Here is a 17,396-nt window from a genome sequence, read left to right as displayed (position 1 = left end):
TGTGTGTGTGTGTGTGTGTGTGTGTGTATACACACACACTCTATTCTTCTTAGATGCAAAGCAGCTAATGATCAATATTCATGTAATTCAGTCTAGTTTGTTTCTAGTTAAATAGTAAAAGGCAAGATATTGATTAGACTTCTATAAAAACAAAATATACAAATAACAAGATCACAGAAATATATTACATGATCTCCTGAAGGTATGTACAGCTTAAATGCATTTGTTTCCTCAAAATATGTTTCTTATGTATCTTATACCACATGCCTTGATCCAGAGGACACTCTGAGAATTTTTTAAATGATGACTTCATTTTAGCCTCTCAAATGTGTAGCAGTTTTCTTAATCCCTGGCTACATTCATAGATTCATATTTGCCTTGTGGCTGCTTTGTTCCATTCACTGCCCCACCTATCACCATCTTGCCCCACCCCCACCCCCATCCATGCAGTGTTTTAATGACTGGAAACATTGGTGCAGTGTGCATACATTTGCATTCATGGCCACACATGAGGGCTGTAAATGGCTGTTTGGCATACTGCTGTTAAGCAAAGGCAACAACTAGGACTTCTCAGTTTTATTGTGCTTAGTCCATTTTGCTTCACATACACACTTATAAAATGTACACCTTGTTCTATCCCAAAGGTTGTCTTGAGTACTCCTACTAATGGATAGCTGGGTTATTGTATGACAGTTGAGATGTCAGGGATAAATGTGGTATCTTGTAGAGGTTTTGCTTTTTATGCTGATAACTTTATAGCTGGCATTGGATAGCAGTGTGCAGTCCTTTCTCTGCTTTGTGTTAAAAAGTGATTTTTGTAGCGCTAGATGCATCTTATATTTGAAGTTCATAACTGAACTCTTTAGATAGGTTTCTGCTTATATTATAAGGCAACATTTGCCGAGTTCTTTTTGGGGGAGTGGGGGAATAGCCATATGCTGCTAAGAAACTTTGTTGGGTGGGAGTGTATGATCATATATAATTTTAGCAGTGAGTCCACTGTGCAAGTGCATTTGCCACATGTTGGGACATTCATAATACCTTTTTGTCCAAATTGAGCTCAGGGGAAACAGCTTCATCTGGGTAACAATAGAAGCTGGATTTGCACAATGTTGTTTGGCTGGCCTTTGCGTCAGTCATGGAGCCACTGCCCCCTTTGCAGAGCAGTTGCTCAAAGGTAAATTGTTTATATATGACAAAACTCAAAAAGAAGTGCTGAACCTCAAATAACCATACAAAGGGGTGGGTGCATAAGTGGAATAGGAAGAACAAACATCTGCAGCACTAGGAATAGGTGTGTGGGGTGGGGGGAAGACCCATCTGCAGCACAACAGGAGGAGCAAACAAGAATAGGCAGTCAGACTTGATCTGGAGGCTGTTCGTGTGTTTGAAATGTGAGGGTGGAAAAAGCAGAGCTCATCTTGCTGTAGAAAAAACTGCACTCAGTCCTGTTTCCAGGTACATCTGTACCTACCTTAAGTGAACGTGTCCAATGAACATATATTCATGCTTTAATCTCTGAGGAGAAAGGAAGTAAGTCCTCTGCTTTCCAGGTCTCGGTTTGTATTTCCTCAAGTTCTTAGAATGTTGGCAAATATAATGTTATCAGTGAGAACTTTGAATTCCAGAGGAATGTGACAGTAGAGGGCTCTTCTGAGGAGTGAGGGGGAAACCCCTGACAGATAAGATATCTGAGGAGTACCTCTAATAAAACTGTGGTCATCTTTTCTTTCCCTACCCCCACCCCTTCTCAGGCTGATGTGTTCTCGTATGGCATCATTCTTTGTGAAATTATAGCCAGGATCCAGGCAGATCCAGACTATCTCCCTCGCACGGAGGTGAGCAAAGTGTACAGTATTGACAAGGGAAGAATACGGAAGATTTTCACTTGGTTATTAATGATTTCTGAACACTTGCTAAACATGTGATGAATGAATGCTGTAAGGCTTCTAATAAAATGCACAACACCTCTTCTCTCTCATCCCTTTCTTTTTTTAAGCACATAGTTATAGTTTGCAGGTGAGTGCTACATTGGCAATTTGCCATGAGCTTGTGGGTTGCTATTGGACTGGCACAACATGATGCAGGTTACTTCATCAGAAGGCAGTCTGATAAGGGTTTGCTCTTATCTTGCAATCAGGGCTGAATTTTGATATTGGCTAGGTGCCTCAGTATCCCCCTCTTTTTCCTTCCCAGTGTGTGAGCAAGATCAAAGTGTAGCTATCTATCATGCTTCAGTTTAGAATGATGATTTTAGCCCAGGCTTATTTCCTCATGACTTTTAGCAAGAGTTGGAGTGGGTTGGTATTAGGTCCTTTCTGAAAAATTCCTGCTGTTTGATTCCAGGAAGATTATCAACATGAAACTTTTCTCAAGCTGAGAATGTGCAAAATGTCTGCCCTTTTTTGGACAGGAAGGCAGATGTTCTTGCTTCAAAGGACCTTCTTTAAAGGAGCTGCTAATTTCATAACTAGTCTGCCCCAAAGTTATTGCGAAACTGTGTTCATAGGTGGATCATGATGCAAATTGAGTTCTCTGTTCCATCACAGACTGGCTATGCAGTTTGTGTCCATGTAGTTCGTTTCTGTGTTCTAAGCTGATGATGGCCAAACACCATGCAGATAAGATAATGTCTTGGGTTCCTGTGCATTCACCCTGTGCACTGCTTCCTGGTTTGACTAGACACAATAAAGTCTCATACAGTATACCAAATGTTGGACCACACTGGAAGACTGGAATATTATAACTTTATAGTGGTGCTCTGAAGCTGTAAGCATCTCCTGAAAGCTCTCATAGGAACATAGGAAGCTGCCTTATACCAAGTCAGACCATTGGTCCATCTAGCTCAATATTGTTTACACTAACTGGCAGTGGCTCTTCAAAGTTTCAGGCAGGGGTCTTTCCCAGCCCTACCCGAAGATGCCAGGGATTGAACCTGGAGCCTTCTGCATGCAGAGCAGATGTTCTACCTCTGAACTACAGCCCCACCCTCTCTCTTGTACAGTATTTCCAAAATGCTGATAATTGGGAATCTTGGTATTGGCATGACAGGGCAATGTGTTCTCTATATGTTGATGCTGGGACAGCATTTTGTGCTGCACCTACACCCCAAATGAGGCTGGCATAGGTGAACTTGCTTAGGGGCAGGGTCGTCCTTGCATTCCTTTGTGTCACAATCCAGTAGTCCCCAGCATCATGCCAACAAACAGGCTTTTTGATAGGAAGTAGGTGGTGGGTCATTTGTGTTCTATGCCTGAGAGACATACAGATAGAGCCAAAACGAGAAGCTAAGGAGAAAATCTTCCCCTTGTCAGTGCCTACAGTATATCTACTTAGGAGGCTAGCCTCTCCCTTAGACAACTATGAAATTAATTTTACAGATGTGATTCAGTTTTGCAAGCATGGAGAACAACCTACTGCTAACACAGAAAATTTTTTTCTCTAATTATCTTTCATGTTTTGCCCCTTAACGTCATGATTTTTCTATTTCTGTCTCTAGTACGTGTGCTTTCAATTTATGTTTTAATAGTTCACTTTTTTCTTTTTCCTACATGTAGAATTTTGGATTGGATTATGATGCCTTCCAAAACATGGTGGGAGACTGTCCACCTAACTTCCTGCAGTTGGCCTTCAACTGCTGCAATGTAAGTATATTCAATGAGAAAATAGCAAAAGAGACTTTCACAAATCCCAGCTTTGATTAAACAAAATGCCACTTCACTGAGGCTTCTGGCGACCTGGAGAATTGGTTTGTGAGAGGGCTTTGAAGGCAAAGTATATCTGCAAAGTTGTGTAAAAGTCTGGGATTCCAGAAAACCTCTGAGCCCTACTCCATCATAGATAAGGCATCTGAGGAGTGGCTAAGTGCAACCTCCAAGACTTGAGTGAAATTCCTATGGAAAAATTGTGAAAGGTCAGAGTGGTAGTGTGTGTATTCACCTATTTCTTAGCTAGCTAGCCTTCTACACTGGCTTATTTGTAGATGTACTTTTGGGTGCAAGCATCTCTTCCAATTCCCAGATGTGAATGATCCCAAGAGAGGTATTGAGACATAAAACTAGAATTTTATTCTTGTAAATTGCTGATTAACAAGAATAAAAACTCTTTGATATCATTAAACTCTTGCTGATTGTATTGATGCCTTCTTGATGGAATGCCTCATAAATTTTTGTTAGTTTATAAAAAAACAATCAATCATAAAATATCCTCAAAACAAGACACACCTAAAAAGAGAGCAGGGTGGCCAAAAGCCTGGATAAAAAGAGCAGCCTTCAATCCCCTATGAAAGATTGGGTGAGAGGCAGCTATGCGGATTTCAACCAAGAGCAAGTTCCATAGCCTGGGAGCTATCATCAAGAAGGCCGGTCCCATATGTTTGGCAAACAAGTTTCAGCTGGTATTGGCACACAAAGCAGAGCCCTCCCAGCTGACCCAGTCAGGCATGTACATTCAGCTGGGAGCAGGTCGTCCTTAAGGTACTTGGGGCCCAAGCTGTTGAGGGCTTTAAAGGCAGTAACCAGCACCTTGAGTTGAAACCAGCGCCTGAAAACACATTGGCAGCCAGTGGAGACATATGCTTGGCAGACATAATTTTACAAAGATCTTGGTGCATACAGAAAGCATATGTTTCTTTTTTTAGTGCTTCCTCATGTCATCACAGGAACATTCTGATTGTACTTTTTTAGACTCGGATAACAGCAAGACAACTTCTTCCCACCATTTTCTTTCATTTAGTGAAGGTTCACATGCAGTCCAATGCTGGAGAATTCATCCATCTATTTAATCATAGTGAACAGCTTCATGGCTCTCTTCCGCACTCATCTTTTTCCTCCCCCAGCCTGTCATGTAGAAAGGAGTATAGTACTGTGGTTGTAATGTGAGGACTTGCAAGACTGTCATGCAAGAAAGAAAGCGCTGGAGACATGTTTTGATAGTACAGATAAGCCCTTGCATAAGGATTCCCTCTTACTCAGTGGTGTTCACCTAATATGCCGGTCTGCTCTCAGCATGAGGCAGCTGTGGAATGACTTCACTTAGCTAGTCAGCAGCTGATTCAAAATCTTGCAGCTGAGCCCAGCTGTTTCTTACAGTTCGGCTGGAGGCAGATGAGAGTTTTCACAGGGCTGAAAGTGGTATGATTGAGGCACATGATGGCATACTTGACCCACCATGTTTCTTAATTATTTCTGTATTTTATCGATGTGTGTGAAACTTATGTAAGCTGCCTTCATATCATTTAGATAGAAAGACAAGGCATACACATTTTGAGTGAATAATACAGCTCTGGATCCTACCTTACCATTTGTGAACTTGCCATTCCCTTCCACTCATGGAAGGATCTCTTTGAGCCCATGCAATACACCTTCTAGGAGAAAGAGCTCCATTCACAAAATGGCAAGTTAGGATTCAGCCCAATATTATTTATTTAAAATGTCTGGTAAAATAGATTTTGCAGGTTTTTAAAGCATTATGAGAATCTGTAAAATGTTTAAACAGATACCATTTAAACAAGATGTGAGTGTTTATTCAATAGGAAATGCTACCTTAGTCATATCACTTCAGTTCTTTTATTGCCTGTCTCTTGTTTATAAGCTCACAAAAGGAATTTAAAATCATGGATTTGAGCATCTGAGTCTAAGACACCCTGACTTGCACGCCGTGGTAATGGTATGCAAATTTAGAAGCACCCTTGAAAATGTAGAAAATTGTGAAGGATTTTTATATTATGAAAGTTTGGGCTCGAGATCTAGGTTCAAGTCCCTGCTGAGCCATGAAGTTTGCTGTTAGTGGGCCAAGTTCTTATCTTGCAATTTAAGCTACATTGTGAAGAAATTGTATATTTATGATGTGCTTTGAAAAGGAAAAAAATACTGAATTCTGGAAAGATTTGTTCTATATCTGCCATCTCCTTCTGCTCCAGATCTTGTTAGAGTTGTTCATGGTGACTTGTAAGCAAAGATTTAGCTGCTCATATATACAGTCTGTATATCTTACCTGGAAGACTTCGCTCTGTATAGTGCATTTTTAGACTTTTCCCATAGTGTCTGTCTAGATTTGGTTTCTGATATTTTTATTTGTAAACCTGCAGTGACGGAGCAAGGATGCCAGCAGCCCCTGTCTATCTCACTGCCCAAGCCACACACCCCTCACCTCTAACATAAGTTACTGCATCTGACGTCAGACGCAGGGGGTGTGGCCCCATTAACAAGTAAACTTCGGCCAGGCTGGCTGAAGCCTTTCAAAAACTTGAGATGCACTGCTCCATTGTTGAAAGGCTTCAGCCAGCACTGGGCTCCCAGCCTGGCCAGGAACACATGTCTCTGCTTTTGCAAACAGGGAGAGGTGCTACTGGCTGCACTGCAAATGCAGAGCCGGCCAAGGTTTCTTGCTAATGGGTCCACAACTACTGCGTCTGACATCAGATGCAGGGAGTGTGGTTGGGGTGCCTGGAACCCCCCTGCGAAATAGTGACTCTGCCCTGTAAGCCTGTGTCTACTTTGCAGTAGGCACTTGCTAAGTCAGCTGTTTAACAGCTGGCATTGAGTACTGAGACTGACATTGAGTATTTCTGGCAGACCAACTTAATTTCCTCCCTTTTCTTACTGTATGTTATTTTCCAGCCTGACTCTCATTGAGGTGGTGTGGAAATGAACTGCAAAAGTGCCCAATTCTCTGTCTAACTAGCCAGGCTTTCTGAATAAAACAATGTAAGCCACTGCTAGGCTGGAAACACTTGGTACTTCTCTCTGCCACTTCAGAAAGAAAGAAAAATCCCTCTACAATGGCCATTTAACATTTGACATGATTAGTAATATGCCAGATACCCTCTGAAACTATATGGCTAGGTACACATATACAACTATATGGCTGGGGCTCTTTGCCTTGGAAAAGAGGTGACTAAGAGGAGTCATGATTAAAGTGCATAAAATTATGCATGGAGTGGAGAGGGTGGACAGAGAGAAATTTTTCGCCCTCTCTGACACTAGAAGCAGGGGTCACCCCATGAAACTGAAGGTTGGGGTGACCCCTGCTTCTAGTGTCAGAGAGGGGAATTTAGGACCGATAAGCGAAAGTACTTTTTCACACAGCACATAATTAATCTATGGAATTCTTTGCCAAAGGATGTGGTGATGGCTTTAAAAGGGGTTTAGACAGATTCATGGAGGACAGGTCTATCAATGGCTACTAGTCTGATGGCTGTGGGCCATCTCCAGCCTCAGAGGCACAGTGCCTCTCAATACCAGTTGCAGGGGAGAAACAGCAGGAGAGAGGGCATGCACATACCTCTTGCCTGTGGGCTCCCTAGAGGCATCTGGTGGGCCCCTGTGTGAAACAGGATGCCAGACTAGATGGGCCTTGTGCCTGATCCAGCAGGGCTGTTCTTATGTACACAAACTATAGGAAGGGGGTTCTTCCACCTGTTCTGATGCTAACTCATAATGTCTTTAGATCTCTGAGGGCTGACTTACACAATTATTTTTCATACCATGAGGTCAACATCATTCTATGGGCTTGCTGAAGTAATATTTTGAACTTTTCCATGTTGTGTTCAGATTTGTACCATCTCCTGGTCCATTCTATTTTTGGTAGGGTGTGGCAAGTCAAAACTAAGCAACAGATGGAGCATTTGGACAACCATTGCAATATTCCAAAATTCCCTGAAAGTCAATTTGTACTGACTTAACATAAATTTTGTTAAGAACATAGGAAGCTGTCTTAGACCAAGTCAGACTACTGGACCATCTAGCTCAGTATTGTTGACACTGACTGGCAGCGGCTGCTTCAAGGTTTCAGGCATGAATCTTTCCCAGCCCTACCTAGAGATGCCAGGGATTGAACTTGGGACCTTCTGCATGCAAAGCAGATGCTGTACTACTAAGCTATAGCATGTATACTCAGGTGGTGTACTTGAGTCTCCCATCTAGGCACTGACCACCCCAAGACCTACTTAGCTTCAGCAAGGTGACTGTATTGAATGCTTTTTGACCATGCTCTGTTCTAGATGTATGCCCTGGGTACACAGTCTGCTGTTTTGTATCACTGTCTGATGAGTGGCTATGTATAAAAAGTAGGACTGTAAAAAACAAACTATAATAGCATACTTGAGCAATTCCTCTTCTCCACACTGTAGTAAGCATATGATTTTGTCATCATGAACCATCAAAGTAGTTTCTTGCACAAGCTCCAGAAATATCTCTTTAGCTAAAAATATGCAAAAGATGGTAAGAGGTGCCTGTGTGGCATGATCTGTGAGCTACCAAGAATGTAAGTTTTTTCCCAGCATAGGTGTATGTGGTTTTATTTGTAATCACTGAACCTTGTGTCACTTGTGTTCATAGATGGACCCCAAGCTACGCCCTTCATTTGCTGACACTGTTAAGACACTGGAGGAGATACTAAGCCTTTTGAAAAATGAAGAGGCTGAAAGAGAAAGAAAGCTCTTAAATCTGGACAGTACAGAGAGAAAACCCATCTCTGTTTCCAAAGGTAGAGATTGGGGGGAATGGGCACAAGCCTCTTCTGGTGACCATGAAAAGAATTTTCAACAAAGACTACTTTCACCAAACTTTTGAAGGAGAATATGAAACCTGAAATCTGATTTTGTTGGCTTGTGATATATTTTTGTTATGACAAACCAATTTAAGTATAATTATCTAATACATTTCTTACATTTCTTGTGGGCATTGAAGAATTACCAGACATTTCTTTTTCTTTTTTAAATTAAATTTTTATTAATTTTAACAATAATAACATTAACATTCACAACAAATAAACAAATATGGACTTCCCGCTCACACCTCCTCGTGAATTATCAACTATAGAATTAACCCTTGCTATGATAATAATTCAAAACATAAATTTAAACCTTACAAACACGATTTTAATCTACCCCACCTGCAATTATTACTAAATTTCAAACCCTGTTGTAAAATCAATAGTAGGAAAATAGTTCTTTAGATACAAGAAGAATGGTTTCCAATCTTCTTTAAAACATTCTAAATGGGAATTACCAGACATTTCAATATCTTTCTATCTGCTTTCTCTGTTTGATCAAATTAGCCAACAGAAGTACTTGAGTATAAATAATTTTGTTAAGCTTCTTGTCCTTAGGTCAGACTTTTGTCAGAATTTTGCTATTAATTTTTATGACCAAACAAATATGAGGGAATTGCTTACTAATATATTATATTTACTAGCACATCTCAAACCCATTCCAAAAACTTAGCCAAATTTTGATCTGGGGAACTTGAAATAACATTGCACATTGTTTTTAAGATGTATGTTATCTGGAAACACTATTTGAGGGGGAAAGGTTTTTTATTCCAGTCTCCTAAGTAAGTCCATCCATATACCTCTTCAATTGGTATATCTTGCCATGGCCTCCTAAAAGTCTTGCATTCTGTGTTACTAATTTCAGATACTACTACTAGTGCTTTAAGACTTCACAGGGTTTAATAAAATTCTCACCGTTTGACAGTTTTCTTGAAGAATAACTTAATAGTATTTTCCTCATTACTTACAAATTAAAAACTTATTTGTAAGTATTGGACAAGCAAGTATTTGTAAGTACTGGGCGACTATTTTCTTGGATTATGTTATGACATTCTTCATACAGCAGTATAACTCTGTAGGAGAAAAAGTAAATGCTGAAAACCTATAACTTTTCTAATCTTAAAAAACTTCCAAACTCCAAATTTGATTAGATATATATTGATGATAAGAAGGAATTCTGAAGGATTGAATTATACAATTTATCCCACATTACAAAAAATAATGTGTGATAATTTGGATATTTTCTGAACAATTTCCTCTGTTAATCTTAACCAAAGGAATATATTAGAGCAGCATTCTGGAAAAATGGAAGAAAATGCTGATGGTTTGACATTATGAATGGAATAAGGTTGTAAATCCTACTAGGTTCTGTGGACTTACTCTCATGTAGGTGTGCATTGGATTGTAGCCTTAGTGCCATTAAAGATCATCTTGACCAGTGGACTGAAATTATCCAGCCCTTGGTGTGTTAAATCTAGTGGGAATATAGGGTATGTCTCTTTGGAACAGGCTAATAAGATTTGTGAGGCATCCATTATTGGTGCATAGGTTATAAGAGAAGGTATGATATGGAGATCATCCCTTGTAAACATTTAGTTGCTTGGCATTGCTAAACCGTGCTCTGTTGTTTTGTATTTCAGTGGTAACTGTTTGATCTTTCTGTTTGATCAATTTAAACCTAATATATTAGTCCCTTAGTGCATTTTCCTCTAGTAAAGTCCAGAAGCTTTGGTCCCCAAGTTCCATTTGGGAAGAAAAATTATATAGAAGTATAAACTAGCTTGTTAGTAATGTCTTCTGTGTTCACACCTTTGGAGTATTGGTGCCCAGTCTTTGTGTCCAAGGCTTCTGATGTCTGTTGTATGTACCCTTGTGAAACAGATTCCAGGAACTCCACCTGAACTGAGCTCTTCTCCGTCATGTCTTGGGGGATCTGACCTTAACTGGACAATGTGGCAAAATATTTCCTTGGAAGTATTTTAGACCATTGCAGCTCAAAAAGAGAAACTAAACCGCAAAATTGGTGTGTTAGAATGGATTCTAGCAGAGCTATGTTTGTGAGAATAGTGTAGGTCAGGATATATGCCATTGTCATTGTCACATACAGTATAAACAAGGATTCAGTGCTATGTTGAAAAGTACTTTCGTTCAGCAGGGATAATGGATGTTGTCAGCTAGATTGAAAATTCCACAGCTGTGCCAATGCACATCTGGGGGTTCCTGGCAAACCCTGGTTTCCTCATTAATTGCAGTGAATAGCTTTCCATATGCAGAGCTGTCCTGAAAACAATGTGAAATCAATGTGAAATCTAGAGCTAATGCACAAAGTTTCTAGATGCAAGCTTAATTGCATGTTGTTCTTGTTAACAATAGTATTCTTACTCCACTTTTCAGCAAAATGGTCTCAAAACAGTTAAAATATGAATAAATTTATTTATTATTTAACATATTTTTATACCACCCAAAACACAAGTAGAGAATCGAACAATGTATTCAAATGTAGAGAATAGAACAAACCTAAACAGGCATCCTGTTGGGACTGTATTGTAACTTCTTGCAAAGCATCACAGTGCCATCTAGTGTGTGTTGAGAAACTGGAGTAGAAACTCTGTTCTGAATTTTGAGAGAGAGGTACAGCTAGGCTGACCTTAATATGGGTAGTTGCTCTGTTTTTAGTGATGCATTATTTAAATGTATTTAACAGATTTCCCCCCAAAGCGCAACTGCTGTGTCTCCTAGTTTCTGCACTGGACAATGTGCTGTTTCAAGGTTGATGTGGAATATAACCCCTTCACTTCCAAAGGGAAGTATTACTGTTTGCCTTTACCTTTCACAGCATAGGGGTGAACTATGCTCTAGGGAAACATCACATGTTGAAAGCATCTGCTCTTAATAGCATGGATTTTGTACTATAATCTTATTCAGTGGTGAGTGTCCTCCTCCAACTCCTGCTCTTGGGAATCATGTGCTAGTTCACAAGGCCAAAAAAAGAAACTAAAAATTTGAACTTCATATACTCACCTCCATGCAGTAGGTGGATAAGAGACTCGTAGAAAACAGTGAGGACAGACATTGTGTAATTAACTGCATTCCCCTTTAATATATTAAGCAGAGTGCAACTCAAGACAGAAAAAACATTCTTTCTTAGAATGTAAGGGGGCATCAGGAATTAAAGGCCATGTCAATCAGTATTTGGAAGTCTGCATTATTTATTGGTACTTTAGAGTACTAGATCTCTATTTTCTATATATTCTGAGCAACACTTTATTTGGGGCTAAAGAGGCACCTCTTCTGATAGGGGTTCCATGGGAGAGCTTGTACATATCTCAAGTGAGTGTTTGTGGAGGACCTACTATAAGAATGTCACATGTACACTGGTGGTCTTTCTCTGTACTTGTATGATTTCAGCCCAGTTGCTAATATGTATCATCCTTGGCTATAAAGTTGATTTTTTTTTTCATTTCCTCTCCCTTTTTAGGATTACTAGAGAGAGGACAAGGAGTCAAGAGGCTAAGTTCATTGGATGACAAGATTCCACCCAAGTCACCCCGTCCACGGCGAAACATCTGGTTATCACGCAGTCAGTCAGACATCTTCTCCCGTAAGCCTTGCCACAAGATAAATGTTCAGGACCCCTACTACACACCAAGCAAAGGGTCAAACCGCAAAGTGAACCCTTTCAATTCTAGAGAAGACTTGAAAGGGGGGAAGATCAAATTCTTTGACATGCCAAGCAAATCTGTGATATCACTTGTATTTGACTTGCACTCCCCAGAGGCAGAGGGGTGTCTGAAGATGAGCCAGCCCCTTTTCAGACAGACATATAGCACTGATGGGCAGGAAACATCATTCTTTCCTGGGAGACGGAGCAGATCACTTCCAGTCTCTCCTGAATTTGTGCATAAAGATTATAGCACATTTGGGGATCTCTCTTCAACCATTGGCAGGTGTGATCCCAGTCAATTAGGAGCTGAGGTGCGGCAGAAGCTACTGAGCAGTGGTAAGTACGGTGTGTCTGAGATTCCTCCTTTTCAAGCTAAACATCATAGGCAAGGATCTCCTCCTCTGCAAGAAGAAGAGATGGATTGTTCTGATGGACTGGAACCCCAAGATGAAAATGGGTTATGTCCTGTAAAAAACACAGCTGAGGAGCCAGAATTCAGAAAGCCAGAGGGGGAAGCTCTGCAGGACTCTGAAGATGTGGAGGGAATCTTGGTACAGAATTTAGTCGATTTAGAAGAGGGATCCTCAGAGGTGTTCATGAGCTGCACCTCTGAAGACATGGAGGTAGAAGATGAAACGCAAAGGAACATGCCTTCTACCAGACTGGAGGCTTCCAAACTGTTGTTCAGTGTTAAACCTTCTTCACAACCAGGAAAAGATGCCTCTTTATTTGAAGCTGTGGATAGTGACACCTCAGACCTTGTTTTTCTGCCATCTTCAAATACACCAGCATCAGTAAACGAGCAGTCAAAATGTGACATCTAAAAGTTCAGCCATGATGCCAAGGCAACAAACTCCTCCCAGCTTTGTACATTTTAACTTCCTGTATCAAAATGCTCTAGCAAAATGTAGCAACTAGACCAGTCTATTTGGAGGTTCCAAAATTTGTTTGAGGAGACTTTGCATGCGTGCAGGAGGGTGTGAGAGATTCACACTTGGCTTACCTTAGGAGGCAGCTACTGCAGACATAGGTAGTGAGCCACATCTCCATGGGATCCTAGCCCATACTTCCTAAAAAAGACTATGGGATCCTGTGCCTGCTTGTGCTTAGAAGCCATTGTTCTGGGGTCTGTGTTTCTGCATGTGTTGGGTGCACATATCTTTAATTTGGGTCCCACTGAAGGAGTTTTTCCAAGCTTGGCAGCAGCTCCTCCTTTTAAGCTTTTGTAACTTTTACTTTTTCACTAGCAATGGCTGAGCAAGTATAAATGGCTTCTTGTTTGGAGACTTGAAATTGACAGTACTCTGACACCCCAGATGGACAGGAGGAAGATAGTTTCTTCCTCTAATGCAATGACAGGTTCAGAATGCTGGCTTGAAACCCAAAGTTTCCTTGTATCCCTAGATCAAGGTCAGACTTGGCTGCAATAGCTAAGCTTCCTACCTCTTCCAATCCAGTTTCAAATACTGGAAGTGAATAGCTCTAATTCCTACTTTGGACATTCCTTGTCCACTTAGGGAAAGTGCTCCTTCTGCTGGCTGCTTTCAGCTGCTGCAGTTTATTTGCAAGAGGTTAAACCCCACTCTATTTCCTGGCTTCTCACTCAGCATGTTGGTCTGAGTTAATACTTGCTTTGGTCCCACTTGAAGCCCTGACTGAGAGAGGTCCATAGTATTTTCCTTCAGGTAATGTCCCCCACACCCATGCAGCAATAGTAGTTGCTGTACAACTAATGCCTGTTCAGTACATTTGAATTTTCTATACAAAGAGAATGAACAGCTGGATGTGTGCAACTATTTGTATTCCCTTCCCTTCCTTTCTATGATGAAGGAATTATGCATATGACCATTCAAAAGTTTGACATGGGAGATGTCGGAGTAAGCTAGCCTTTTCCCTGGAAAAACTCTTAAAATCCAGCTCTGTGTGCATCTCTTCATTCAACCTGTCCATGTGAGTCAGTCATACTCGGAGCACACTTGTTTATGTGCGAGGCAAAGGCAAGATGCAGGTATCATACAGCAGAAGTGTGTGCATATGGAAACTTGGTCTACGTTTTACATTTTATGTAACTTCTATAACAGCCTCACCAAGGATTTCCCTTAGTAGAAACAGAAAGGATATGCTTGTTAGATTCTGGCTGCAGAAGTGGCATATACAATCCATTTTAACCTCTCTGCTGTCTGAACATCCAGTCTAGCACTGAATGCTCAGAGGAGGGTTAGTATGGACTGTATAAGGGGGAATCTGAGGTGAGATGAAGTGAGACAAGGCAACACACACACACACACACACGCACGCACGCACGCACATACACTACAGGCTGGTGAGAACTCCCCTATGGGGAGGGAATAAAAAGCAGTGCTGCCTCCAGAGGGATGTAAATTTCCTCTTCCTCTTCTGTCCACCTCACAAACACAGAGTTAATCTTTGGGATGTAGGAGCTTTTGACACCCTCAAGTTACTTCCAGAGACATTGACTCTGAAACCAATAATATCCCCATAGCAGTCGGCTCTCTTAAAATGATCTCTCTTACAGGATGGGAGAAAGAGAATTCTCAAAGCTGCTATTCAAATGCATCTATCTTTTAGTGGATGGAAAACAGCCAAGCCAGCAAATGTATTTAAATTACCAGGTAACCACTAAGTAAGTGACTGATGCACACTTTGGATTTGGTATCATTTTGTCTTGTAAGCCAAACAGTTCTTTCTGGATCGGTGCAAGGATGGTGAGGCACTTGTTTCTGCCTCAGAAGTCACAGAAGTAATCTCTGCCTTTATTGCAAGCTGTAGCCTATGGTTTGCTGGGTGGACTTCTATAGCCCTGCAGATATTGGGTGTTTTACCTGTGGTCTCACTGTTTTATGAAAGTGTGTTCTTGGCTCTAGTGTCACACTCTTGAAAAACTGGCCTTTGCTCTCATCTTCTTTTCTCCTTTGTGTGCTTGCCTGCCTTCACGGAGTATTTCTGCAAGCATTCTACCAGAAATGGTAGTATTTTGGGGGAGTGTTTATATGGCTGCTCTGCATTTTAGCACAATGCTGTTGCAAGACTTGTCCCCTATCCTGACTCAAAGTATGTAATCTTCCCAGGCCACATTGTAATGAAAAGTAGTTGGCTTTCGAAGGAGCTCAGGTGAAAGCCAATTCCTTTGTCATGGTGTGGTTAAAGGCGTAATGCCCCCTTGTGCAACATGTGAAGAGTCCCTTGTCCCACATCCCCCTGGGTATGCACTGTGCAGTATAAAAGCCAGTACTGCAGAACAGCTGCTGGCCATGAGCTCTACTTGATGCAGAATATGGCCAGACAAATACAGTGCTTTGTACAAACACAATAGTGGAATTGTTTGGCTTTTATCATGTTTTTTTATTTGCTGACAAAGATGCATCTTACTTTTTATAAGCTACCTGCAGACATTTCTAAGATCTCCAGTCTGTTTTTAATTCACTCAAACTTTCTTATTACATTTATTAAACATATTAGAAGCTATGCTTGTGGCTGATTGGTGAAAGAAGACAGTGTGATGAAATGTGTGTAACAAATTGCTGCCCCAGCAGAAGACAGGGGTACAGTAGGTTTATTCTTGGTTGCTGTATTTTGTCCAACACTGGTATTGCTTGCCAGTTTAACTACAGACACTTGAAAAATTCCTCTTTGCACTTAATGCTGCTGTTTATACTGCATGTCACTACATTTCTATGCAAAAATAATCTTTGGGGGCAGCCAAATATTTGATGAAGGTATAAAGATCTTTACAAGATCTATTTTCATATTTATGAAGGAATTTTATGTCTTAATATTTGTAGTCTGTAAATAGCTAAACTTTGTCACTAAAGCTTAGGAAAAAGTCTGTAGCCTGTCATAATTTAACACTGCCAGAAAAGAATCTTTGCAAAAACAACTTTTTTCTAATACTGCAGATATTTATTAATGTGTAAAGAAAGCAAATCTTGGTTTTATGTTGATTTATCCTGTCTTGATTCTATTTTTGGCCTACAGCAGCAGTATGTTGTACTGGAAATGCAATAAGTAACCAAAGATAAACGTAGTTTAAACATGTTCATATTTTTTCTTTGTCAGTTTTTGTAAATGTTCCCCTATTTGCTTTCAAAATAAAAACAAATTAATTGTCTTTTGTGGTTGAAAAAATAAAGCTGAGGAGGGAGGCATGTAATATACAGTTCTGAGTAGTTCCTGGAAAGATACCCTTTGCAAATGGGTATCCTTCAGGCAGGCAACAATTTCACTGTTTCCAAATTTTTCCCATATCTTTCAATCTGCATCTGTCATATACAAACACTTTAAAAGAGGTGTTCCCAATCTTTTAAAACATGTGTAATCCCAAACTTTCAAATCAGGAATCCCCACAGAGAATATGTGTGTGTCAGTGAGAATATGTGTGTTTGAACATGTACATGTATATATACACTCACTCTCCCCCCCCCTCAAATGTTAGTCATAAGTACTCCCATTGAAATTAATGGAACAAGTTTTCTTGTTAGGGACAAGAGCTGACTGAATAGTTCTCAAGGCAGATTACAGTGGATTGTAGTAGTAATATACACCAGTGTGTGCACACATTATCTTAAGTATTTCTGTCTTGGAATGTGCAATTTGATTTTATCTCCAATCGATTTGGGTCAAATCAGGGGTGATTCAGGGATTTAACCTTGAATCAATTTGTCATCAAAATAGATGGCCTGATTCGGGCTTGAGGAGAATCACCCCCAAATCGATTCAGTTGATTCCATCGCCATTTTTCCAGGGCCTCCCAACTGGAGTCAGTGGGTAGACAAGCCCTCCACTCCAGACTTGGCCTGTCAGCCCACCTTGTGTAGACCAGTCCTCTGAGGTGAACTGATACACTGAGTTGGGAATGGAGGGCTGGCCTCCCATTTGGTAGACCAGCTGTCCCTGGAAAAACAGGCCTCAAAATGGTGCTCAGATCACTAATTGATTCAAGTATTTCGAGGTTGATTTGTCGAGGCAGCCAGCCAAGCCAGCTGTTTTCAATTAATTGATTTGAGCTTTTGAGATTCAATTTGAGGTTGAATCAAATCACAAAAATTGACTTGTGCACACCTCTATTTCTGTCTGTCCTGAGTCAATTAACTGTTAATCAATTTTATTGTTTGAGAGAAGAATGGTTTCCCTCTTTGGTATTGTAACAGATTAAAGCCTT

At 40.5% G+C, this 17,396-nt stretch overlaps 1 protein-coding gene across 6 annotated transcripts in view; it reads left to right on the top strand.

Annotated features, from left to right (window-relative positions):
* The window catches only part of TESK2 (testis associated actin remodelling kinase 2), a 108,422-nt gene extending 92,076 nt beyond the window's left edge, over positions 1-16,346 (top strand). For all 6 annotated transcript variants that reach the window (XM_053248073.1, XM_053248072.1, XM_053248071.1 and 3 more), the window contains 4 exons: positions 1,755-1,838; positions 3,558-3,644; positions 8,340-8,487; positions 12,032-16,346. In XM_053248073.1, the coding sequence (XP_053104048.1) occupies positions 1,755-1,838; positions 3,558-3,644; positions 8,340-8,487; positions 12,032-13,041 (1,329 nt within the window). In that variant the 3' untranslated portion in view covers positions 13,042-16,346. The remainder of the gene's footprint in view (positions 1-1,754; positions 1,839-3,557; positions 3,645-8,339; positions 8,488-12,031) is intronic.
* The last annotated feature ends 1,050 nt before the right edge of the window (positions 16,347-17,396 follow it).

This window comes from Hemicordylus capensis, chromosome 4, assembly GCF_027244095.1.
Source record: "Hemicordylus capensis ecotype Gifberg chromosome 4, rHemCap1.1.pri, whole genome shotgun sequence".
NCBI classification, from domain to species: Eukaryota; Metazoa; Chordata; class Lepidosauria; order Squamata; family Cordylidae; genus Hemicordylus; species Hemicordylus capensis.
This window is presented reverse-complemented; position numbering and strand designations above follow the sequence as displayed.